At 50.0% G+C, this 24,443-nt stretch overlaps 1 protein-coding gene across 2 annotated transcripts; it reads left to right on the forward strand.

Moving 5' to 3' along the window:
• Window positions 1-110: 110 nt before the first annotated feature.
• On the forward strand, window positions 111-21,591 carry LOC117889082 (zinc finger protein 333-like; the record flags this gene model as incomplete). Of its 2 annotated transcripts, none has more annotated exon segments than XM_034792903.1 (5): window positions 111-618; window positions 6,602-6,690; window positions 7,894-8,020; window positions 17,116-17,259; window positions 20,824-21,591. In XM_034792903.1, coding segments are annotated over 5 exon segments (1,302 nt in total), but the record flags the coding sequence as incomplete, so codon positions are not given.
• Between the last annotated feature and the right edge of the window lie 2,852 nt (window positions 21,592-24,443).

A 24,443-nucleotide genomic window follows, 5' to 3' on the forward strand; every position in this document is an offset into this window, starting at 1 on the left:
AGGTTCACTTCAGAACTGCTACATTTTATGTCCTTGGGATTCCTCAGTTATTGATTCGGTCTCTGCTGAGCTAGGTTAGACACTAACCCTCTCTTCCTTGTCCTGTTTCAGGACCCTCAAGCTACACAGCCTGCTGTTCTTCAGGAACTCCATCCCTGGCCCAGCGTACCCTCGCGGACCGTTCCAAAAGAAAGCGTTTCCGTGATGAAGTCATGGTCCATGTTCTTCAGAGGGTAGAGCAGCAGATGCAGTACCAGAAGCAGAGGGATGAAAGACTGGAACAACGGCGTGCTGAGAGGCAGGTGGAGCGGCTGAGGCTCGCCATCCAGCTGGAGGCAAGCGTTTCAGCCAGGGAGCAGGCACTTGCAAAACAGTTCCTGGAACAGGAACGGCAGCTAAGGGAGGAGGACAGAGCCCAACAGAGAGAACTGTTCCAGCAACTCCTGTCTATAATGGCTGCAAGAGCACAAGCCCCTGCTACCTCTCCCACACCACGGCATGATGCCCCATCAACGTACCCTCAGCCCAGCAGTAGGTGGGGACTTTCCCTGGCTGGAACCAGTCCCCTAGGGCAGCTCCCGGCTCTGCTGACTTCAACCCCTGAGCCGGGGACACCAGGTGATGGAGTGAAACCTCAGTGAAAGTGCTGGGGACTGGACAGGCACAAATGCTCCTGGAATGTCACATCTCACGGCCTCGGAACCTGCTCCCTTGTTGCTAATGTTCCTGCGGGAGTCATTGGAGCTGTGTTAACAACAGTGACGCTGTTGCTCTCAGCTCTTGCCAGGATCTGCTCCAGGAGCAAAACTGGGATTGTGGAGGGGGGAGCAAGGAGACCTGTCTCCAGTGGGTTTTCCCCTTTGTGTTTGGGGGTGGAGTTGTGAGAAAGGGAAGAGAGACAAAATAAAACCGAGATTAAAGGGAGAGGGGCGAGAGACATGTAGATTTAACTGTCTCTGTGTAGTCAGGAAATTACAGCAAGAGGAGAAGAGAACATAGAATAGCAGGGACAAGGGAGGATGAAATCACCTCAGAATTGGCCATTTCCCTCCCAAATACTGATGAAAATTCTCTCCAGTGCCCCCCCATTTCTCTCGAATTATCGAATATGGAGGTAAAATCTATGTAGATTTCCCCCCCACACTTTTTTTCTCAAATTATTGACCCCTTTTCTATTCTCCTCAGATTTTGCCCCATTTTCTCTCTAATTCTCCAGTGTCAATTTCAAATCTCCTCAGATTTTGGATATTTCCCTGCCGGTTTTCTCTGCAGCAGATTGTCCTTGTTTAGGCAGGAAATTATTGTCGTGTGTCATTCCCCAGATGGGAAGGGGGTTAGCGGGCGCTGCTTGGGAGAGCCTTGAGACCAGGCTGCCTGTGGGGTGGGATTGGGTGGCCATTGTCTGATAGCCATCGGGCATGGAAGATGCACAGGAGGAGAAGGGAGGAACTAGAGTCCCCAGTGGAGACTGCCCACCCAGCCTCAGTTTACCCAGTCCCAGCTACTGCCCCCGCCCCCCCACATACAACTGCCTAATGCAGCTCCCACCAGTCACCTGCCCGTCCCCTGATGCTGCCCCTTCCATGCTGCCAGGGAGCCGTCCTTCTCCATATTCCTCTGCCTTGTCCTCTTAAAGCAGCTATTCAAAGGACTCCCTGCTCATCATGTGAATGTGTGTGTGGCGGGGGAGGGGAGGGTGTTTGGTTACAAACAGCCATATAAAATCCTTTCAAGTGTTCCCACTTTTCGCTCTCATTATTGAATATGGATGTAAAATGCCCTCAGATCTTAATGTTTCTCCCTATTATCAAATATTTAGTTTTTGACCCACTTCTCCCCAATTCTGATATAAAACTCCCCAAGATTGATATAAAATACCCTAAAGTCTTGCCCCATTTTCTCTCTAGTTATCTATTACTCATTTAATATCCCCTGTGATATTTCTATATCTCTCTCATCATAAAATGTTAACATTAAAATCTCCTCAGGTTTTGCCCTTTCCTCAAATCTTGAATATTTCAAGGATTGCGTCTCAAATGTTGGTTTTTTTTCTCTCTACTGATAAAATACTGATAAGAAATTCATTCAAATTTTGCTTCTATTCCTGTTATGAACTATTAACATACAATTCCTCTCATATTCCCACTTTCCTCTCTTATTTGTGAAAATTGATTCAAAATACCTCCATTTCCACAATTCTTTCTTTAATTACTGAACATTCATACAAAACCTCAGATTTTGCCATTTTCTGTATAATTATCAAATATCAGGTAAAAAATCCTCTCCATGTTGGAGGTATTCCCAGTGCCTTTTAATTACAGCAACATCTCATGTTTTCAATGGAACCTGAGTCATTCTCCCCACTGGAATTTGCTGGGGGATTCAATTCCCCATGACCAACCTTGATTCACTCTCCTTGGGGGCAGGTGGTGGACTTAATTAGTTTTAAGAGAGAGCTTGACAAATTTATGAGTGGGATTGTATATCAGGTTGCTTCTGATGAAAGGGGGTAGGGCTTAGCAGTCCTGGGGCTCCAATCCAGTTTATGTCTTATGTTCCTAAACATCTCATGCTTCAGGGCTTCAGCCAATCACCTGCAGGGGTCAGGAAGGGATCCCCCCTCCCCCCAGTATAGTCTTTTTTTTTGGGGGGAGAGGGGGTCTCCTTCCTTTAACATAAGAATGACCGTACTGGGTCAGACCAATGGTCCATCTAACCCAGTGTCTGGTCTTCTGACAGTGGCCAGGGTCAGATGCTTTAAGAGAATGAACAGAACAGGACAATTTTTTGACTGATCCATCCCCTGTTCTCCAGTCCCAAGTTCTGGCAGTCAGAGGTTTAGGGACACTCACAGCATGGGGTTGGGTCCCTGACCATCTTGGCTAATAGCCATTGATGGACCTATCCTCCAGGAACTTACCTAGTTCTTTTTTTAACCCATTCATACTTCTGGCCTTCACAAAACCCTCTGGCAATGTGTTTCACGGGTTGAATGTATGCTTTCTGAAGACGTACTTCCATATGTTTGTTTTAAACCTGCTGTCTATTAATTTTGTTGGGTGCCCCTGGTTCTTATGTTATGTGAAGGGGTATATAACACTTCCTGATTCACTTTCTCCACCCCAGTCATAATTTTATATATCTTCATCATATCTCCCCTTCGTCATCACTTTTCTAAGATGAACAGTCCCTGTCTTTTTATTCTCTCCTCATGTAGAAGCTGTTCCATGCCCCTAATCATTTTTGTTGTCTTTCTCTGTACTTTTCCAATTCTAATATATCTTTCTTTGAGATGGGGTGACCAGAAGTACACACAGTATTCAAGATGTGGGCGTACCGTGGATTTATATAGAGGCATTATGATATTTACTGTCTTATCTATCCCTTTTCTAATGATTCCTAACATTCTGTTCGCTTTTTTGACTGCTGCTGCACACTGAGTGGAGGTTTTCAGAGAACTATCCACAGTGACTCCAAGATCTCTTTCTTGAGTGATAACAGCTAATTTAGACCCCAGCATTTTATATGTATAGTTGGAATTATGTTTTCCAATGTGCCTTACTTTGAATTTATCAACATTGAATTTCATCTGCCATTGTGTTGCCCATTCATCCACTTTTGTGAGATACTTTTGTGTCTCTTCACAGTCAACTTTGGATTTAACCATCTTGAGTAATTTTGTATCATCTGCAAACTTTGCCACCTCACTCTTTACCTCTTTTTCCAGATCACTTATTAATATGTTGAACAGCACAGGGCCCAGTACATATCATTGGTGGACCCCACTATTTACCTTACTCCTCTTTGAAAACTGAACATTTATTCCTACCTCCTCCCCCCTCCATCTTTTAACCAATTACTGATCCAGGAGAGGACTTTCCCACTTGTGCCTACTTTGCTTAAGACCCTTTGGTGAGGGACCTTGTCAAATGCTTTCTGAAAGTCCAAGTACACTATATCCACTGGATCACCCTGTCCACATGTTTGTTGACCCCCTCAAAGAAGATTAGTGAGGTATGATTTTCCTTTTCAAAAGCCGTGTTGACTCTTTTCTAACACATTCTTCTATGTGTCTGATCATTCTGTTCTTTACTATAGTTTCAACCAATTTGTCTGGTACTAAAGTTAGGTTTAGTGACCTGTAATTGCCAGGATCCTCTCTGGAGCCTTTTTTAAAAATCGGCATTACATTAGCTATCCTCCACTCATCTGGTACAGAGGCTGATTTAAGCAGTAAGTAACATACCACAGTTAGTAGTTTTGAAATTTCTTATTTGAGTTCCTTCAAAACTCCTGATTGAATAGCATCTGGCCCTGGTGGTTTATTACTGTTTAGTTTATCAATTTCTTCCAAAACCTTCTATTGACACCTCAGTCTAGAGCAGTTCCTCAGATTTGTCACCTAAAAAGAATGGCTCACGCGTGAAAATCTCCCTCACATTCTCTGCAGTGAAGTCCTATGCAAATAATTCATTTAGCTCCTCCACAACAGGCTTATCTTTCTTGAGTGTTCCTGTAGCACCTTGATAGTCCAGTGGCCCCACTGACTGGCCGCTTTCTGCTTCTGATGTACATTAAAAACAATTGCTCTTTGTGTGTCTTTTGCTAATTGTTCTTCAGATTCGTTTTCGGCCTCCCTGCCTAATTTTACTTCCCGTGACTTGCCACAGTTAATGTTTCATTCTATTTTCCTCCATGGGATTTGATTTTTGTAAGAGACAGCCATGTTTGGAGATGGGACACTGGATGGGAGGCCCAGGCCTCTGAGGTGGCACTGAGCATTCTCGTTCTCAAGTGCTTGGCTGGCTGGTTCTAGTTCGCCTGCTCAGGCTCTGAGTGGGTGGGGTCAGGAAGGAATTTCCCCCAGGATAGACTGGCAGTGACCCTGGGGGGTTCACCTTCCTCTGCAGTGTTGGGTGCTGGTCAATCACCAGGATTGTCTTTGTGTATCTCATTGAATCATCTCCCTGCCATTGTAGAGGGCTCAGACATCGGCGGTCCTCACTCCCTTCTAGTCTCTCCCTGGAACATAATAGTTAATTTTCCCGTGGTATGCTGGGATCTGATTTCAGTCTCTGGGTTAGTGTGATGGTGTTGCGTGGTGCTGGTGCTGTGTGATATACAGGGTGTTAGGCCAGATGATCTGCTGATCCCTTCTGGCCTTAAACACTATGACTAACCAGAAGTATCCCCAAAACCTTATGACAAATGGTCTCCATGAGGGTTTGCTTTCCCCAGCACTGAGATGCAGCCACCTCTGGGGTGGATCAGTGGCCATTGTTAGCCAGTGACGGCATGGAAATTTCACACCCTCCATTCTCCTGTTAAAAAAGCGTCACCCAGTGCTCCCTGTGTGAGTGGCCAGCAGGTGGTGAGCTAATGTTCTATCCTTTTAGCAAATACTGATATGAAATCACTTTCACAGTTCAGGGCAACTGCACATGTATCTCCACTGCACAGTCCATTAAGGGCACCCACTTTTAGGCTTCTGGCTCCCAGCCATCACCTCTCTAATGCAGTGTCCCATGTTTCTCTTCCTCCTGTCCAGAGTGTTTTCTGCCTGCACAGCTCCCTGTCTACATTGTGATATTCCGAGCAAGCCACACTGCCTACACAGGCCAGTGTCTGCACTTTGCGTTGTCTCCAGAGGCTAGCAGCAGTTTAAAAACAATAAAAACCTACATGCATGCTCATAAGCTTACCAGAAATCAGCCCCCACCCCCAGCTCCAGCAAGGGCTCTGGTAGGAGCCAGGCCCTCAAACTCCACTACGCTTTTTTTCTGTTGTTACAAGTTCATAACAGCCTTAACTAGAACCAGAACAACCATAAATAGTTCAGTCTTGCCTCTATACAACTTGGCCTCAACTAACAGGTGGCCAGCAGACAAAGGCCCACTCCTCAGGGCATAGCTTTAGAAGGCTGGGATTTTGCATAAACTGGGGTGGGAGATTTACATTCAAGATATATCCCAGGAAATCCAGTTCACACATCTTGTCGCCAAAGACCATTCTTGTCAGCCACCTTGTTCAATATAGTCCTTCGATCTACCTGGCCCACAATAATACAGAACTTCTGCATTTCATACAATGGTCTCCAAAGATGCTTACTTCATTCGGTAACACTTACCAAGGAAATTACCTGGTCTGTCACAATCACCACAACTTTTGCTGCATTGCCGCCTTCAGTACTGCAGGAACTTCACATTTTGGAGGGAAAACTGTTGCCCTGAGTCCTTATCCCAGATGTGACCTGTTTAAAAGGATTCTGTCCTCATCGCTCCAAAGCCTTGTTTCACTGAAACTAGTGTTAATCCAGAGTCATTGGAGGAGTGACTCCAGATTAACACGGGGACAAATGAGATCAGCATTTGGTTAGCATTTGGTTCAGCGACTTTGTTCCTGGGAGGGTTTAAAAATGTCTCAGTGGGTTTAGTGCTGGTGAGAGGGGCCATGTCTGCTCTGTGATAAAGCGACCAAGCATTTGCCCTGCATGGCAGAGTCGAGAACAGCTCTGCAGGGAAAGAGCCTGTGGGGAATCGTGAGGTAAATTGAAATAAAGCCTTTTCTGCAATCTGCCCACTTGCCCTTTTTGTCCTGACAGGCTGCAGAATAACGTCCATGTTTCGCTCCTGCTCATCCCCTCTTCCCGGGCGACAGGGAAGGGAAATGGCCGCTGTGGAGCCAGTTCAGGTAGGGATGATCAGGGCGTTGCCGGGGGGCTCCTGTGTGAGAGAGAGGAGAATACAGAGCAGACAGGATCTGCTGGGCACTGTGGCTTGGAGGTGGGAGAGGTGGAGAAAGGGAGGGGACAGGGTGTGACAAACCCGCTGGGATTGGTTTGACCTGGGGGCTGGGTCCTAGGAATAGACCCATGAGGTTTGGGGCATAGGTGCTGGAACTAGGAGGTGCTGGGGGTGTGGTAATGCCCCCTGGCTTGAAGTAGTTTCCATCATATACAGAGTTCACCGTTTGGTTCAATGGCTCTCAGCACCCCCACTATAAAAATTGTTCCAGTGCCCCTGTTTGGGGGTACAGAAGCCCTGAACTATGGAACAGGAAACAACCCCCTGGACTGCACTCGGAAAACTCCCCAGCCTCTAAGTGCTGGCATGTGAATCTACTAACCAGGGGCTGGTGTGAGATATGAAGGGGACCCCCACCAGTGAGGTGTAGGGGAGATAACCCATCCCCTCACATCCAGCTGATGGCAATGGGAAGGGTGTTGGGATTCCTACCAGGGAGCTGTCCTTGCTCCAGGCTAGCAGCTCGATTTCCTGTATCTGCCTCATAGGTGCCGACTTCGTGGGTGCTCTGGGACTGGAGCACCCACAGGAAAAAAATAATGGGTGCTCAGCACCCACCAGCAGCCCCCCGATCAGCTCCTCCCCATCCCTCCCAGCACCTCCTACCCGCCGAGGATCAGCTGGTCAGTGGAGGGGGAGGACCGGGGCAGGAAGAGGCAGAGCAAGGGCAGGGCATGCTTGGGGGAGGGGGTGGAACGGGGCAGGTGGAGCAGGCCCAGGAAGAGGCGGGGTGGGAAGAGACGAGGCGGTGGTGGGGCTTTGGGGGAAGAGGTGAAGTGGGGGCAGGGCCTGGGGTGAAGCAGGGATCGAGCCCTCCTCCCCTGGGGAAATTAGAAAGTTGGCGCCTCTGATCTGCCTCTGGCTAGTAGGTATGTGATGAATGCAAAGACCCCCACCCCCTCTGTCTTCTGGGAGGGGGGAGGGGAAGGGGTCTCTCCCCACTCTGTCTCCTGGCTGCTGTGAGTGGGGTAGGAGTGGCACTCTGCTGACGGCCCACCTCCCAGAGCTTCCATGCGATTGGCCCTTTTCTCCTGTGATGGGGGGTTGTCACTGGGCAGCAGGCACTGAGTGAGGGACCCTTGTCTTTCAGCGACCGGTGACCTTCAAGGAGGTGGCTGTGTATTTCACCAGGGAAGAGTGGGCTCTGCTGGACCCCGCTCAGAGAGCCCTCTACAGAGACGTCATGCAGGAGAACTATGAGAATGTGACCTCGCTGGGTAAGGATTCCTGTCCCCTCGGTTCTTAGAAGGAAAAATGACGAGTTAAGGTTCACACCACCCCCACCGTGCAACTCCAGCCCTGCCCTGTTTCAGCAACATCCCCATGTACCAATGACACATATACAAGCACTCTGCCCTCCACGCCACAGAGCACTCTGGGAACAGAACACAGGAGCAGCATGGCACAATCTAACCCCTCCTCTTTGCAAAGGTCAAACTTGGGTTTGGGTCTGGTGTCGTGAATGGAAGTTTCCTACATCTGGCCTGCCCTGAACCAGTGAGCCCAATCCACGCAAACCAGCTCAGACTGGCAAAATGGTGCCGCCCCTTCACCCTGGCGTATATGCCACCAAACTGCTGACAATCCCTGTGCACCTTTACTGACACAACCTACAACAATCAGCACTTAAATGAGGCACACCCGTTCCCTCAGGGTTGACATACCCCTGTCTTTTATCACAGTCACAACTCTGCCAAGCTGCTCCGCTAATCCCTCCACCATTCACTTATCGTTGCCACTGACACGGTGCACACAGCTGGAGAAATGCTGGTATTCCAATATCTAGTCTAGATTTACAGATTTTAAGGACAGGAGGGACCGTTAGGTTATCTAGTCTGACCTGTATAGCACAGGCTATAGAACTTCATCCAGTTATTGCTGTACTGATGTCAGGGCTGGGTCATGGACAACCAGATCTAGTGGTCAGAGCTGGGGTCCACAGTCAGGAGCCAAGAGCCTGGGTCAGGATCCTGGGAGGTTAGAGGCAGGAGATAAACCAGAGTTCAGAACCACAAGTTGGTAACCAGCGTCAGTCGAAGTCAGGATACCAGGGGGTCAAAGGCAGGCGACAAATCAGAAAGAACCACGGCTCAGATGCCAGGAGCCAAGCCAGGTCAGGGCCCTCGGAAGTCAAGCCAGGGGAGTGGGTCTGAGAGCCACAAGATACACAATCCAGAGCAGGGCGGATCCCAGTTATTCAGACAACTTCCGGTTCCTGTTGCTGGTTTAAGTAGGGTCAGCAGGCCAATTGGCAACTCTGTGACTCTGCCAATGGGATGTCAGGGGCGGAGCTTCAAACTGGGTCTCGGCGTCCGGGGTGCTGGTCAGCCATTGTTAGCAGGCTGCCAAGTGGAAGGTTGATGTGTGGCCGCTCCTGTGGCCCCGGCTTCAAGGCCCATGGTTCTGACCATTGATCTGAATAGCTTGTGCTTGACTAAATTATCTTCCAGGAAGACATCCAGTCTTGGCATGAAGACTTCAAGAGGTGGAGAATCTGCCCCTTCCCTTTCCATTGACCTATTCCAAGTTGCTATTGCCAGCTCCCAGCTCAGGGGGTGGGGCAGAGCCAGAATTTGCCTGTGGATTTGAGAGCACTTTCAAATATTGCTGTTAACCCAGAAATTCTGGTATCGGTGCAAAACCTCCAAGACGAATTCTTGTAGAATGCCAAGAAAAACGCATCACAGACATTGTCTGAAAGCTGTCCCAAGTTGGGCTCAGGCTAAAATGCCTGGGTGTAGCTCAGGTTCAGTGGTCCCAGCGTGTCCTCTTCAGTCAATGAATTGCTGTGAGAGCTGATTGCTGGAAACTTTTGGGGGGTTAACAGAGCCTTAGATTTGCTGGACATGTGCATTTCAGTCTGTTGGACTCATCAGTTTGGCTCATGATCACCTGAAGTTCCAATCTCTGTGGTTTTTAGCTTCCCCAAAAAGGCAGTGGGTGTGATGGATGCCAAGTAACTGAGATCCATCAAGGAGACAATTAGAACCACTGTGGCTATGAGCCGGGATGGGCAGGGATGGTGTCCCTAGCCTTTGTTTCCCAGAAGCTGGGAATGGGCAACAGGGGATGGATCACTTAATGATGACCTGTTCTGGTCATTCCCTCTGGGGCACCTGGCCTTGGCCACTGTCGGAAGACAGGACACTGGGCTGGATGGACCTTTGGTCTGCCCCAGTAGGGCCGTTCTTATGGGGAAAAGCAGGTGGAGGGCTCAGCAGTGGTGCTGTTGGTGGGGAAGGATTGAGTTGGAGTTCCGGGTTACCCGAGAATGAGGAACATTCATCCTCCTTGACCTGTCAGCAGCCTTTGATACAATGAACTATACTCTTCTTCATGAAATCTTGCCTTCCCTTTTCCTCCCCGATTCTCCTGCTACTTCTCTATTCTCTCCTTCAGCATGTCCTTAGGAGGATCCTCCACATTCCCACTCTGTCCTTGGTCCCCTTCTCTTCTTCCTCTATAACTTACCCCTGGGGAATCCCATCCACAAACACAAATTCAGCTACCATCTCTAGGCTGATGACTCACAGGTCTACCTCTCTACTCCAGACCTTCGGCCCATGCCGCTTCCTGCAGCCCCCATGGGCCTGGAGCGGCGAACCACGGCCAGTGGGAGCCGCGATCAGCTGAACCTGCGGACGCGGCAGGTAAACAAACCGGCCCGGCCCGCCAGGGGCTTTCCCTGAACAAGCAGCGGCCCTAGTTTGAGAACCACTGGACTAGATGACCTCTGGAGGTCCTTCCCAGGCCTACATTTCTATGATTTTATGATTCATTATCCTAGCCCTTTGCTTTGACCACGTCACCCTGTGGAGAAAGTGGGACGGTTTGGTAGTATTTTTTTTTCAATGAAAATATGCATGACTCTGCTTCCACTCTCACTTCGCATTGTCATGCTCTGGGTGTGGAGTTAATTCCTCTTCTGGGACATGGGAAGTAATGACTCTCACAGTAATGTAGCCTTGTCTAGACTGGCATAGATGCATTATCAAGAACTGTCCACATACGAATGGAGTGCCCTGAAGAGACAATGGAAAACCTAGTTGTGACAGGCATGGCAATTTCCTGCAGTATCCGGGTCACACCTTATGGAATGAAATTCAATGTCTTTGGCGTCCATTGTATGAATCGTTTATGTATCCACGCGGAACAGGGACTGCATGTATTGCTATGAGGAAGGGTAGTTCCTCCAGGAACCGAGAGCAGTGAGCATTGCTTAGGCAAATTTATTCATGTTGTAACACCGCCAGAAAAGCACCACCACCTGCAGAGGCTCGCCTATACCAATGCAAACTGGGTTCTCCAGAGACAGATGCAGAAAGGATTTTGGGATCAATAGCCTGAATTGAAACTGACTCGGGCCCTTCTTTCTCATCACGCACACAGGAACTCTGGGCCAAGAGGGGCCCAATCCTTAGGGAAGGGTGGGCGGGACTTTGGCCTACTGAGGCCCCGTATACAGGGGCACTGGAACAATTTAGGTAGTGGGGATGCTGAGAGTCATCAAACCAAACTGTGAACCCTGTGTATGATGGGAACCACTGCAAGCCAGGAGGTGCAGCAGCACCTCCAGCACCCTTAGTTCCAGCACCTATGGCCCCATAAAACTGAGTGGGCGTCTTCTGAGTTTGTAACCACAGGATAAACCACGGGTGGGCAAACTTTTGGCCCGAGGACCACATCTGGGTAAAGAAATTGTATGGCGGGCCATGAATGCTCACGAAATTGGGGCTGGGAGTGGGTGAGGGCTCTGGCTGGGAGTGAGGGCTCTGGGGTGGAGCCAGAAATGAGGAGTTCAGGGTGCGGGAGGAGGCTCCAGGCTGGAGCGGGAGGGATGGAGTGCAGGGGACAGGGGGTGAGGGCTCCAGCTGGGGGTGCAGGCTCTGGGGTGGGGCTGAGGGGTTGGGGTGTAGGAGGGTGCTCTGGGCTGGGACTGATGGGTTCAGAGAGTGGAAGGGAAATCAGGGCTGGGACAGGGGGTTGGGGCATGGGGGAGGTGAAGGCTCCCACTGGGGGTGCAGGCTCTGGGGTGGGGTTGGGGATGAGGAGTTTGGGGTGTAGGAGGGTGCTCTGGGCTGGGACCAAGGGGTTTGGAGGGCGGGAGGGGATCAGGGCTGGGGCAGGGGGTTGGGGTGTAGGGGGGTGGCTCAGGGGTGCAGGCTCGGGGCAGCGCTTACCTCAAGCGGCTCCCAGAAGCAGCGGCATGCCCCCCTCCAGCTCCTACATGGAGGCACAGCCAGGCGGCTCTGGTGCACACTGCCCAGTCCGCAAGCACCGCCCCTGCAGCTCCGATTGGCCACGGTTCCTGGTCAATGGGGGTGACACTTGGGGTGGCAACAGTGTGTGGAGCAGCACCCCCTGGCTGCCCCTACGTGTAGGAGCTGGAGCGGGGACATGCTGCTGCTTTCGGGAGCTGCACAGAGCAGCCCCCAACCCTGCTCCTCAGCTGGAGCACCAGAATGGGAGCTTGAGGGCTGGATTAAAATGGCTGGTGGGCCGGATGCGGCCCCTGGACTGTAGTTTGCCCCCCCCTCAGAATAAACCCTTGGTGTGCATGAAGAAATGCTTACCAGCCACAGAGCTTGTTGGAGTTGCAGTGATTGATCTCTGGTGAGCTTATTAGCAGGCATGTCAGTTCTTTTACCGTTTGAATAAATATTTTCTCTGTATTGCTTTCTCCTTAAGAATTAATGCACTTGCTTAGACAGAGCTGTGTGCAGTTACACTAACCTGTGGGCAATTACACTGTTTACCGTCTCTGAAGGCAAGGCAAGGCAAGGCAAGGCAAGGCAAGGCAAGGCAGGCCTGCTAGGATAGTATGTCTTGCTGGGGAATTCAGAGCCTAGGCAGGGGATAGTGCAGCCTGGAAATACCCTTGTCAGGAGGCAGTGAGATGTGTGTCACTGCCCAAGAGAGGTGACAGCTGGGGAGCTCGAAGCCTGAGCGTGGGTGCCCTTGGTGGATCATAGACAGGGAATACATGTGCAGTCACCCTGAACTGCAATACCAACAACTGGACACTAATACGTAATGACTAGGAGACAAGGGAAGCAGAACATGGGAACACAAAGGACGTGCAACCTGGGACAAAGGGACTGGGTGTGAACAGGAGTTTGCTGCTGCCCAGGAGGGCACAGAGACTGAAACAGGGGAGAGGGAAGGAGAGAGAGAGCTGAAATTGAGGAGGATTTGGAAAAGCTGGGCAAATGATTCTGCCAACATAAATTGTGATTTGTTTTGTTTCATCAGACTAACCTAATGACCCTTCTGTTCTGTAGTCCAGTTGTTTAATAAAGGCCAGGTTCTTCTTGCGATGCTGCCAATACCTACTGCTTACATTTCCTCCTGCAGAGAGAGAGTGTCTAGCAGGAATTTGAAATCATTTGGACTCCCTGGAGAGCCACAACGAGAAAAATGGGTGTGGCCACCAGGAGGCCTGGTCTCTGAATAGTAAAGCTGTGGGGGATGTCCCCAGAGAAAGCTACACCTACACACTACGGGTCTGGAGCTCAGGGCTGGGCTTGGCCTGGAGCTCAGACTCTCAAGCCGAGGTCGGGGTGGGTGGGCTTAGGAGCCCATGCTCCCCCAGACCAACAAGTCTGTGGACATGGGAAGCTTGGCCCCTGATGCAGTGGAGAGGTGCTCCCAAGAGAGACTGTCTAAAGGATGGGGCATATAAGACACTGACAATTCATGACAAAGGCCTTTCTTTGAGTCTTTCCACTGGCTCCCCTGCCGCTATTGAATCAAACATAAGCTGCTAATCTTCACTTTTAAGGCCAAATGTCGAGATGCTGACTTTGACCTCTCACCGGACCACGGTGCCATATTCCATCACCCACTTGTTAACATTTCAAACAAGCCCCTTTGTGCCTTCGCCGCTGCTCCTCATGCTTGGGAGGAGCTCCTCAAAAGTATCCCCCAAGCTTCCTCCTTCCCATCCCTCTCCACAACTCACCTTTTCCATGGGGCCTACCAAATGTAACAATGGCTAGGATGCTGGTGTGCTAAGATCACTGCCTGTCAGAGTGACCAACAGGTCTCGTTATTTCCTTCCCTGCCCGCATCTATCTGTCTCTCATCTTATTCTTAAATTGCCAGTTCTTTGGGGCAGGGCATGTCGTGTTCGTAGAATGTCCAGCACAAAGGGATGGTCCATTACTCAGGCTACTAGGTGATATACCTATCTCCTAGAACTGGAAGGGACCTTGAAAGGTCATTAAGTTCAGTCCCCTGCCTTCAGTAGCAGGACCAATTACTGTCCCTGATGGGTTTTTTTTGTTGTTGTGTGTGTGCGCGCGCCCCAGATCCCTAAATGGCCCCCTCAAGGATTGAGCTCACAACCCTGGGTTTAGCAGGCCAATGCTCAAACCACTGAGCTATCCCTCCCCCAATTAGGGGAGGGGCTGGATTGTGGCAGGATGGGGTGGGGGGAGGCAGTAGCGTAGCTAGTGGGGTGCAGGGGAAGCAGCCGCTTCCCCTCAGCTTCTCGCGGGCAGCCCGGCTCCCCCTGCCTGGGGCTCCCCTCGCCCGCCACGGGCTCCTCCTCTGCAGCACTGCCCGCCGCTGGGCTGGGGCTCGGGCTCTCCCGGGGCTCTGCCCTGCACACGCCCAGCACCCCCGGGGCTGCTCCTGCCTCCCCGGGCTGGGGTCCTGCTGCGGCTTGCGCCCCTCTGCCTCCTCCGCAGGGCAGGCAGCCCCAGGGGGTTGAGGCCGTGCCACCCCTTCCCCAGCTTCCCGCTCCAGGCCCCAGCAGCCCCGCACCACCCTGCCGGGCCTGTTCAGCCCTCAGCCCCACCCGGTCCTGCCTCATGCAACCCGCCCCTATCGTGCAGGGGGCGGCTGGGACTGGGGGAGCCGCAGCAAAGCCCCGCCCAGAGCTGGTGCAGGAGACGAGCGGGGCTCTCAGCCCAGGCTCCGGCATCAGCCTGCAGCAGGGAGCGGAGCCACCCCCCGCCGGCTCGGCTCAGCCCAGCCCCGCTCTTAAAGGGACACGGACCCCACCGCGGCTCGGCCCAGCTCGAGGCATGTGGGGGTGTCATCTCACCCCCCGCCTGGGGGGGCCCGGCAAGGGGGGTGCTTGGCACCGTAGCAGCGCAGAGGGGAGGCCAGCGCGGAGTGGACTCCATGAGGGCGGGAGGGGTGCAGCCGGAGGAGCCAGCCAAAGGGGGGGGGACGTGGAGCAGCCGGAGGAGGAGCCAAGGGGGCGTGGCCAGAGGAGGAGCCACGGGGGGGGCGCCTTTTTTATGTTTGCTCCCCCTGCTCTTAGAACCTGGCTACGCCACTGCCCCAGCGGCAGCCCGGCAGGCTCCCCTTTTGAAAAAAATGCTGGGCTGCCCGGGCCGAGGGAACCAGGAAGCTGCCGGGGAGAGGGGATCTGCCTGCCAGCTGCTGTCCGCCCCACTGCTCCTCTCCCCCAGCCCCTGGGAGAAGCGAGCAGCGCCCACCCCCTACCCTTGCCCCCACGCCCGGCCCCCCCCCCCCACGAGCCCCTCCGAGGGGGGGTGCAGCATGGCCGCAGTGTAGCCAGAGGAGCCAAGGGGGGGGGCGCAGAGCGGACAGAGGAGGAGCCAAGGGGGGGGCGTGGCCAGAGGAAGAGCCAAGGGGGGGCGCCTTTTTTATGTTTGCTCACCCTGCACTGAGAAGCTGGCTATGCCACTGCTTTGGGAGTCTGGGATCAGTGGTGTACAGTGACAGTTTTCGTCATAAGAACATAAGAATGGCCATGTTGGGTCAGACCAAGGGTCCGGCTAGCTTGGAGTGGGAGCTTGTCAAAGGCTTTGTGAAAGTCCAGGTACATTATATCACCCTTGTCCACATGCTTGCTGACTACCTCAGAGAATTCTAATAGATTGGTGAGGTATGATTTCCCTTTACAAGAGCTGTGTTGACTCTTCCCCAATATATCATGTTCTTCTATGTGTCTGATATTTCTGTTCTTTACTATAGTTTCAACCAATTTGCCTGGTGCTGAAGTTAGACTTACCAGCCAGGATCGCCTCTGGAGCCTTTTTGAAAAATCAGCATTATTTAGCTATCTTCCAGTTATCTGATACAAAGGCTAGTTTAAGTGATAGGTTACATACCATGGTTAAAACAACGAGGAGTCCTTGTGGCACCTTAGAAACTAACAAATTTATTTGGGCATAAGCTTTTGTGGGCTATAACCCACTTCATAACCCACTTCATCAGATGCATGGAGTGAAAAAAAGTAGGCAGGTATAAATATACAGCACATGAAAAGATGGTAAGGCAACTCCCAAGTGGGAGGTGAGTGCTAATGAGGCCAATTCAATTAGGGTGGATGTAGCCCATCCCCAACAGTTGCCACATCCACCCTAATTGAATTAGCCTTGTTAGCACTGACCCCCCACTTGGTAAGGCAACTCCCATCTTTTCATGTGCTTCCATGGGACTAAGGTTCAAATTCTGTCCTGGGTAGTTTTAGTAAAAGTCAGGGATAGGTCATGGGTAATAAACTAACATTCACAGAAGCCCATGACCTGTCCCTGACTTTTATTAAAAATACCCTGGGGGCGGGGACTAACAATTGGAGCACTGCTGAGGGCTGACCTCCGGCAGCTGCTCCAACCCCGCCGCTGCTCCCGCAGCAGGGGCTGAGCCAACTCCGGCTGTTGCTTCAACCCTGTGGCTGCTGCTCCAGCGGTCAGCCCACCAGCCAGCTTCTCGGGTGGCCCCGGGGCTAACTGCTGGCCAGCTGCTCCAGAGGCTGAAGGGTCTCTGCTGCGGTGGCCCTGGGGCTGACTGCCAGCAGCTGCTCCAGCCCCACCACTGCACCAGCTCCAGCAGGGCTGACCCAATCCCAGCTGCTGCTTCAGCCCTGGGGCCGCTGCTCCGAGGGCCCTGGGGCTGCCAGCCGCTCCAGCCCTGCCTCCACGGAAGATGTCACAGAGGTCCCGGAAAGTCATGGATTCTGTAACCTCCGTGACAGAGCCGTACCCTTACCTATGCCTCACCCGTTATCTCTTGGCCTTTTTCCATCTCAGTCTGAAGCAGTTCCAGGGCGATGTCCCTCTTCCTAGAGTCCTCACCATCTGGCACATAGAGTTATCTTCTCTGTGTCTTAGGAGCCTCTTTCAGGGTGAGTGTCTGGCTGTGTGTGTTCCCAGCACAGATGAGGATAGTTAAATCCCTCATAAGCAGAGAGCTTTGCACCTTTGAGCACCTGGGCATCTGTCCCTGGGATTTTATGGCTTTACAATGGACCGAGGTTAAAACAATGGAACATTTTTGTGACAAATGTCTCAAGAGTTCACTTGATCTCCCTTGTTTTCTTTCCCCTGGGCAGGGTTTCCAGTTTCCAAACCTGATGTGATCTCCCAGCTGGAATGGGAGGAGGAGCCATGGGTCCCAGATCTCCAGGGCTCAGGAGAAAGAGAGATCCTGAGAGGCAGCCGCACAGGAGAGGAATCATTCAACCAACTCAGAAACTGTCAGTACCTGACGGAAACAGCTGGGATTCCCTACAAAGACCTTGTGAGCAGTCTGAGTTTAGGATTGTCCCCAGCAGGTGTCATATCTTCTGGGCAGAGATAGCTCATGAGTTCCTACCCACCCCGACTGACTCATGTCAGTAGCTCCCTCCCTCACCTCCCTTCATGGGAGTGTTTGCATGGGATGTGGAGGGAAAATTGCTCCTCTCCTCTCTCCCTCAGTTGGAGCAGTTTGAGGGAATCATAGAAGTGTAGGACTGGAAGGGCCCTCGATCAGTCATCTAGTCCAGTCCCCTGCACTCATGGCAGGACTAAGTGTTATCTAGACCAACCCTGACAGGTGTTTGTCTGGCCTGCTCTTAAACACCTCCAATGACAGAGATTCCACAACCTGCCTAGGTAATTTGTTCCAGTGCTTAACTGCCCTGAGAGTTAGGAAGATTTTCCTGATGTCCAACCTAACCCTCCCTGTGACAGGTTGTCCCCCCGCCCACCGGGGTGCCACCTGATGTACTGGGGTACCCCTGAGCCCGCTGGTTCCACCAGCCTGGATTCCCTTACACTGCCCAGCTGCGCCAGGCCCTCAAGCCTCCTCCAGCACACACACAGGTAGCTGCAGAAAGACACAGACACTGAGATCAGCTCTGCGTGGGAAGACAGCTCAGGAATTTCCCAGCACACCTCAAGTGCACACCCCCTCTGGAGTGTAAACCCAAAATTATATTGTTTTGTACTGCACAGAAAACTGTACAGCGTAAGCTCATTAAATTCGCTCCCTCCCACAATGTGGAGAAAGATCTGCACAGCTTCCCTCTCCTCCCCCACCCCCCGTTATGAAGTCCACAAACTGGTTTATAAAAACAAAACCACATTTATTAACTACAAAGGATAGATTTTAAGTGATTATAAAGGATCAAAGTAGATTACTGAGCAAATAAAGCAAACACGCAAACTAAGTTTAACACACTAAAGAAACTGGCTACAAGTAGTAATGTCTCACCTTAAATGTTGTTTTAAGCAAGTTGCAGAGTTTCGTGTAGACAAACTGATCTTGCTTGCAGCTTAAAACTCCAGATATTCCTTTCACAGGCCAGACACCTTCTAGCCTGGGTCCAGTCCTTTCTTCTCCAGATCAGTCTTAGGCATTTTCAGCAGTCATCTTGGGTGGGGATTCAGTGAAGAACTGACTCTGATTAACTCACTCCCCATCCTTAAATAGGATTTACATATGGCGGGAATCCTTTGTTTCCCAGTTTGATCCCCCCCCCCGCCCCCCACTAATGCAAAAATACTAGCAGTCCAAGATGGGGTCCAGTACCAGGTGACATGATCACATGACCCTGCAGTGTCAAAGCTGCATCCCAGGAAGCACCTCACGAAGGTGGGAGATTAGCATCTTCAAAGTCCTATTGTTCTTCCTAATGGTCCATTGTCTAACCAGTCAGACTGATTGCATTTTGTCTGGTGGGCATTCCCCAGGTGAAAAATCACTTGTAATTGTTACATAGTCAATATTCCTAACTTCAGATACAGAAATGATAAATGCATACAAATAGGATAATCACATTCAGTAAATCATAACCGTTTCAATGATACAGCACATGATCCATCTTGCATGAAATACAACTTAGTAATGCCATATTCAAATCACAACACTATCTCTATGAAGAATATGGGGCGTAGTGTCACACCACCTTGCTGCAATTTAAGCCCATTGCTTCTTGTCCTAGCCTCAGAGATTCAGGAGAACATTTTTTCACCCTCCTCCTTGTAACAACTTTTTATGTTCTTGAAAACTGATATCATGTCCCCCTCAGTCTTCTCTTCTCCAGACTAAACAAACCCAATTTTTTTCAACCTTCCCTCATAAGTTATGTTTTCTAGACCTTTAATATTTTTTGTCGCTCTTCTCTGGACTCTCTCCAGTTTGTCCATATCTTTTCTGAAATGTGGCGCCCAGAACTGGACATAATACTCCAGCTGAGGACTAATCAGCATGGAGTAGGCAGAAGAATTACTTCTCGAGTCTTGCTTACAACACTCCTGCTAATACTTTTTTTTGCAGTAGCATTACACTGTTGACTCATATTTAGCTTGTGGTCCACTATGACCCCCAGATCCCTTTCCGCAGTACTCCTTCCTAGGCAGTCATTTTCTATTTTGTATGTGTGCAACTGATTGTTCCTTCCTAAATGTAGCACTTTGCATTTGTCCTTATTGAATTTCATCCTATTTACTTCAGACCATTTCTCCAGTTTGTCCAGATCATTTTTAATGTTAATCCTCTCCTCCAAAGCACTTGCAACCCCTCCCAGCTTGGTATTGCCCACAAACTTTATAAGTGTCCTCTCTATGCCATTATCTAAATCATTAAAGAAGATAGTGAACCAGACCCAGGACCGATCCCTGCAGGACCCCACTAGATATGCCCTTCTGGCTTGACTGTGAACCCCTGATAATTGCTCTCTGGGAAAAGTTTTCCAACCAGTTATGCACCCACCTCATAGTAGTTCCATCTAGGCTATATTTGCCTAGTTTTTTTATGAGACGGTCATGCAAAACAATATCAAAAGTCTTATTAAAGTCAAGATATACCACAGCTACCGCTTTCCCCGCATCCACAAGGCCTGTTACCCTGTCAAGGAAAGCTATTAAGTTGGTTTGACATGATTTGTTCTTGCCAAATCCGTGTTGACTGTCACTTATCACCTTATTATCTTCTAGGTGTTCGCAAATTGATTGCTTGATTATTTGCTCCATTATCTTTCCAGGTACTGAAGTTAAACTGATTGGACTGTAATTCCCCGGATTGTCCTTATTCTTGTTTCTATAGATTGGCACTCTGGTCTGGTCTACACTACAGTTATCAGTATAACTACATTGCTCGGGAGTGCGAAATACCACACCCTTGAGTGACACAGTTATACCAACCTAACTCTTCATGTAGACAGTGTTATGTCAACAGGACTCCTCCAGTTGACATAGCTAGTGCCTCTTGGGGAAGGGGATTAACTACTGGGAAAAGTCTCTCCTGTTGACTTAGAGCATCTTCATTAAAGCACTACAGCGGCACAGTTATGCCAGTGCAGCATTTTAATTATGGACCTGCCCTATATTTGCCCTCTTCCAGTCCTCTGGAATCTCTCCTGTCTTCCATGAGATTTCAAACACAATTGCTACTGGCTCAGATATCTCTTCAGTCAGCTCCTTGAGTATTCTAGGATGGATTTCATCCAGCCCTGGTGACTTGAAGACACCTAACTTGTCTACGTAATTTTTAACTTGTTCTTTCCTTATTGTAGCCTCAGATCCGACCTCATTTTCGCTGGTGCTCACTGTGTTAGACATTCGATCGCTACTACACTTTTTCGTGAAAACTGAAACAAAAAAGGCATTTAGCACTTCCGCCATGTCCACATTTCCTGTTATTGTTTTTTCCTGGGTCTTCCTCCTGCTCTCAGATCAGTTCCTGATTTATTTCCTCAGCTCTCAAGCTCTTATTTTGGTTTGTTCTCCCCTTTTCCATCCCTGCTGCTGAGGCTTCTCTCTCTGTTTCCCCGCAGGCGATGGGATGGTGAGTGCGGATGCAGAACAGAATTCTGAGCAGGAAGGTGCTGAGCAAGCGGAACTGCACAGAACATTATCACAGAGATCGAAAGGGAATGTGTCCAGGAGTCACGAGCAGGGAAAAACCTGGGAAAGTCAGCACAGGCCAGGAAGACAGCTGGGAAACCAAGCAGGGGAGAAAGTGGATAAATCCAGTAATTGCCAGGGAACTCAAAAGGACCTCAAGGAAAGCAGAGCCCAGCAGAGAATCCCCAGAGGAGAGACAAACAACACATGCCTTGAGTGTGGGAAAAACTTCAGTCGCCACAATGGCCTTATTAGACAGGAGAGACTCCACACAGGAGAGAGCCCCTATGAATGCTGGGAGTGTAGTACAACCTTCAGTCCGAGTGCAAACCTTTGTACACATCAGAAAATCCACAAGGAATAGAGCCCCTATGAATGCTGGGAGTGCAGTGAAACCTTCCCTCTGCGCTTACTCTTATCGCATATCAGAAGAGGCACACAGGACAGAGAACATGTAGGTGCTTCTAGTGTGGGGAAAAGCTTCCATGAGAGCTCAGCTCTTTGTCAGCAGAGAATCCACCAGGAAGAGAAACCCCCCAAAACCTTGTCTAGAGCTGACAAAAGATTGTTTTTCTTCAGTGCCACATAGTGACCTTTAAGGCTGTTTGCACCATTTGTGTCACTCATGGGTCCCCCAGATAAGTTTCCCACTGTTGCCTTTTGGCACCTTAAAGACTAACAGATTTATTTGGGCATAAGCTTTCATGCTTTTTTTATGTTCCATTCTGTGCATCCGATGAAGTGGGCTGTAGCCCATGAAAGCTTATGCCCAAATAAATCTGTTAGTCTTTAAAGTGCCACCGGACTCCTCGTTGTTTTTGTGGATTCAGACTAACACGGCTATCCCTGATCCTTGTTGCCTTTTGCAGCTTGCCCTTCTTTGGGGTGAATCCCATGGTCCTTTCTATCAACTCCTTTGTCCTCTGAGTCCTACCAGGAATGTCCATCAGCCACAGGTGGGAGAATAAGGATGACCTCAACTAACTACATGGGTCTCCACAAGGATTTTCCACGGCTGTAGCTGGTTTGAGTTAAATATCCCGTTGTAAAAACCCAAAACTTCCTGCAATAAAGGCATGGCCCATTTATAGTGGCTGGGGTTACTTAGCATGTTTCCTCATGACCTGACCTAACCGCCATCATTTTCCTAGTCTAAAGAAACCCATCGTATCTCATTTCTACTGTTCCTCCCATTGCTTTAGAGTCACCGAGTTCCCCTCTTGGGACAGGTTGTCTCATTCCCACTTGCACTGCCTGGAGCTGAACAGCCATTCTTTCGTATACCCTTTTTATCATTTAAAATATTTTTAAATATAACAAAGAGCAGGAACAGGGGCAGGAAGGAAAGTGTAGTTTCAGTCTCTGTGACACCTGAAGGAGATCCCCACCTTCCCCATCACCACAGCAGTGTTACCTTCTGTTGAAGCCATATGGAGTTTATTTTCTTCACATCCTACCCTCCACCTCCCAACCGTCGTAGGATGCAGTCCTAGGTGCCGACTCCGTGGGTGCGCCAGGGCTGGGGTACCCATGGAAAAAAAGTAGCGGGTGCTTAGGACACACCAGCAGCCAGCTCCCCACCTTCTCCCAGCGCCTCTCGCCTGCCAACAGCACCACCAATCAACTCCTCCCCCTCCCTCCCAGCGCCTCTCGCCTGCCGACGGCACCACCAATGAACTCCTCCCCCTCCCTTCCAGCGCCTCTCTCCCACCATGGATCAGCTGTTCTGCAGCATTCAGGAGGCACTGGGAGGGAGGGGGAGGAGTGGGGACGGGGCACGCTCAGGGGAGGAAGCGGAAAGAGGTGGGGAAGAGGTGGGGTGGGGGTGAGGCATTTGGGGAAGGGGTGGAGTGGAGGGCGGCGTCTGGGGTTGAGTGGGGGTTGTGCACACCCCCGGGACAATTGCAAGCCGGCGCCTATGGATGCAGTGTCCTTAGCTATCTGTGCTTGGAAATCATCCATTAATTTCTGTGATCTGAAATCAGATTCATTTGGGCTGCAGATGAAAGAGTCACCAACCGGAAAGGGGAATTCAATCCCAAACATGACATGAGCATTAGAAATTTAAATCCCAGTTTGGATCTATTTCCAAAGCCACTTCTGGTCATTTTCCTGCTGAGTTGGGATTATTTGTCGAAGAAAACGCTGGCTGGTTTTTTCCCATTATGATGATGATAAAATTTTCGTAAATAACACAACTCCATAATAATGAGACAGCGCTGAGTGAAACAGGTTTGAATAGGTCAGAGGTGACCGCAGTGGGAGAATCTTGTCCTTATTCAGAGTCATCCCATTTAACCTGCTCTGGAATGTGACTTGCTATGAAACTGAAAGTGTCTTTTACCTCCTTGAGATGCGGTTTTCTCTCTTTCCTGAAGGCCATTTGGTCACGTAACTTTGTTTGACAAAATGTAGTTCAGATCTACAGGGGACGTAGAGATTTTATTTCTTAGTTTATTTTTGCTTCTTTCCTGGCGCATCCACAAGGCCATCGAGAAAGTTCAAGTTCAGTTCAGTCAACAGGAGAGAATACTCCAAGTTATTGGGCATGCTACCAAGGAAACTGCAGTGTTTTTAAATCTCCAGTCTGAAACGATGAACAACAGCACACTCCAAATTTAGGGTTGCCAACTTTCTAATTCCAGAAAACCGAACACCTTTGCCCCGCCCACTGCCCTGCCTCTTTCCTGAGGCCTTGCCCCTGCCCCACCCCTTCCTGAGGCCCCGCCCCCCACTCACTCCATTCCCCCCTCCCTCCGTCGCTTGCTCTCCCCCACCCGGACTCACGTGCTCATTTTCACTGCAAGGCCCAAAAAGGCATATTTATTGTTTTGACAGATGTATTATGCTAAGTTCAGGTTTTATTTATTTGCAAACAAGAGGTGACATCTGTCATGAAACGTCCACATTTGTTTTTAAGAATGGTGATGGATGCATGATGCAGTGGGTAAATTTTCTGTTAAAAAGTTTTGCAACCAGTTATTTTGAGGAGTGCAGAGATCCCTTTTCCTTTTGAGGAGGCTGGCTGTTAAAGTCTGAGGCCAAGCTATGGAAACCTCCTCAAAACTGGGCTTTTCTTTCCTTTTGAATACCTTTGGCGGTCACACATCCATCCTGAATATGGTTGGTAACAACAGCTATATTAAGAAAACTTCTGAGTTAAGGGAGACTTTTCCAAACTGAGATTAGCCCAAAGTCTGCCTCATTCCAATTAGATTGGGCCACATTGTCTGTCTCCAAGGTGTATTTCACATGCATCTGTGTTGATCACCTGTAAAATCCGCACAGGGAAGATGCCAGAAAGAATAGTTCCCCAAATCTAACTACTCCTGAAACTCTGCCCTATAACATCATTGACGTTTGCTTCTCATCCTGTGAAAGCTTCTAAAGAAACTAAACGGTCAGCTATGAACGGTTCAGTGAGAGCTGTTAAACTTCTGCTTCAAAAGCCTCACTAAGGTCTGTATCTGTGTTGGAGGGGGAAGGAGAAGGGTTACCCACACAATCATGCAATCGAAGGAGGAACCTTTAATTGGCTTTAAGATTGTAG

The sequence above is a fragment of the Trachemys scripta genome, chromosome 16 (assembly GCF_013100865.1).
Source record: "Trachemys scripta elegans isolate TJP31775 chromosome 16, CAS_Tse_1.0, whole genome shotgun sequence".
Classification (NCBI taxonomy): Eukaryota; Metazoa; Chordata; order Testudines; family Emydidae; genus Trachemys; species Trachemys scripta.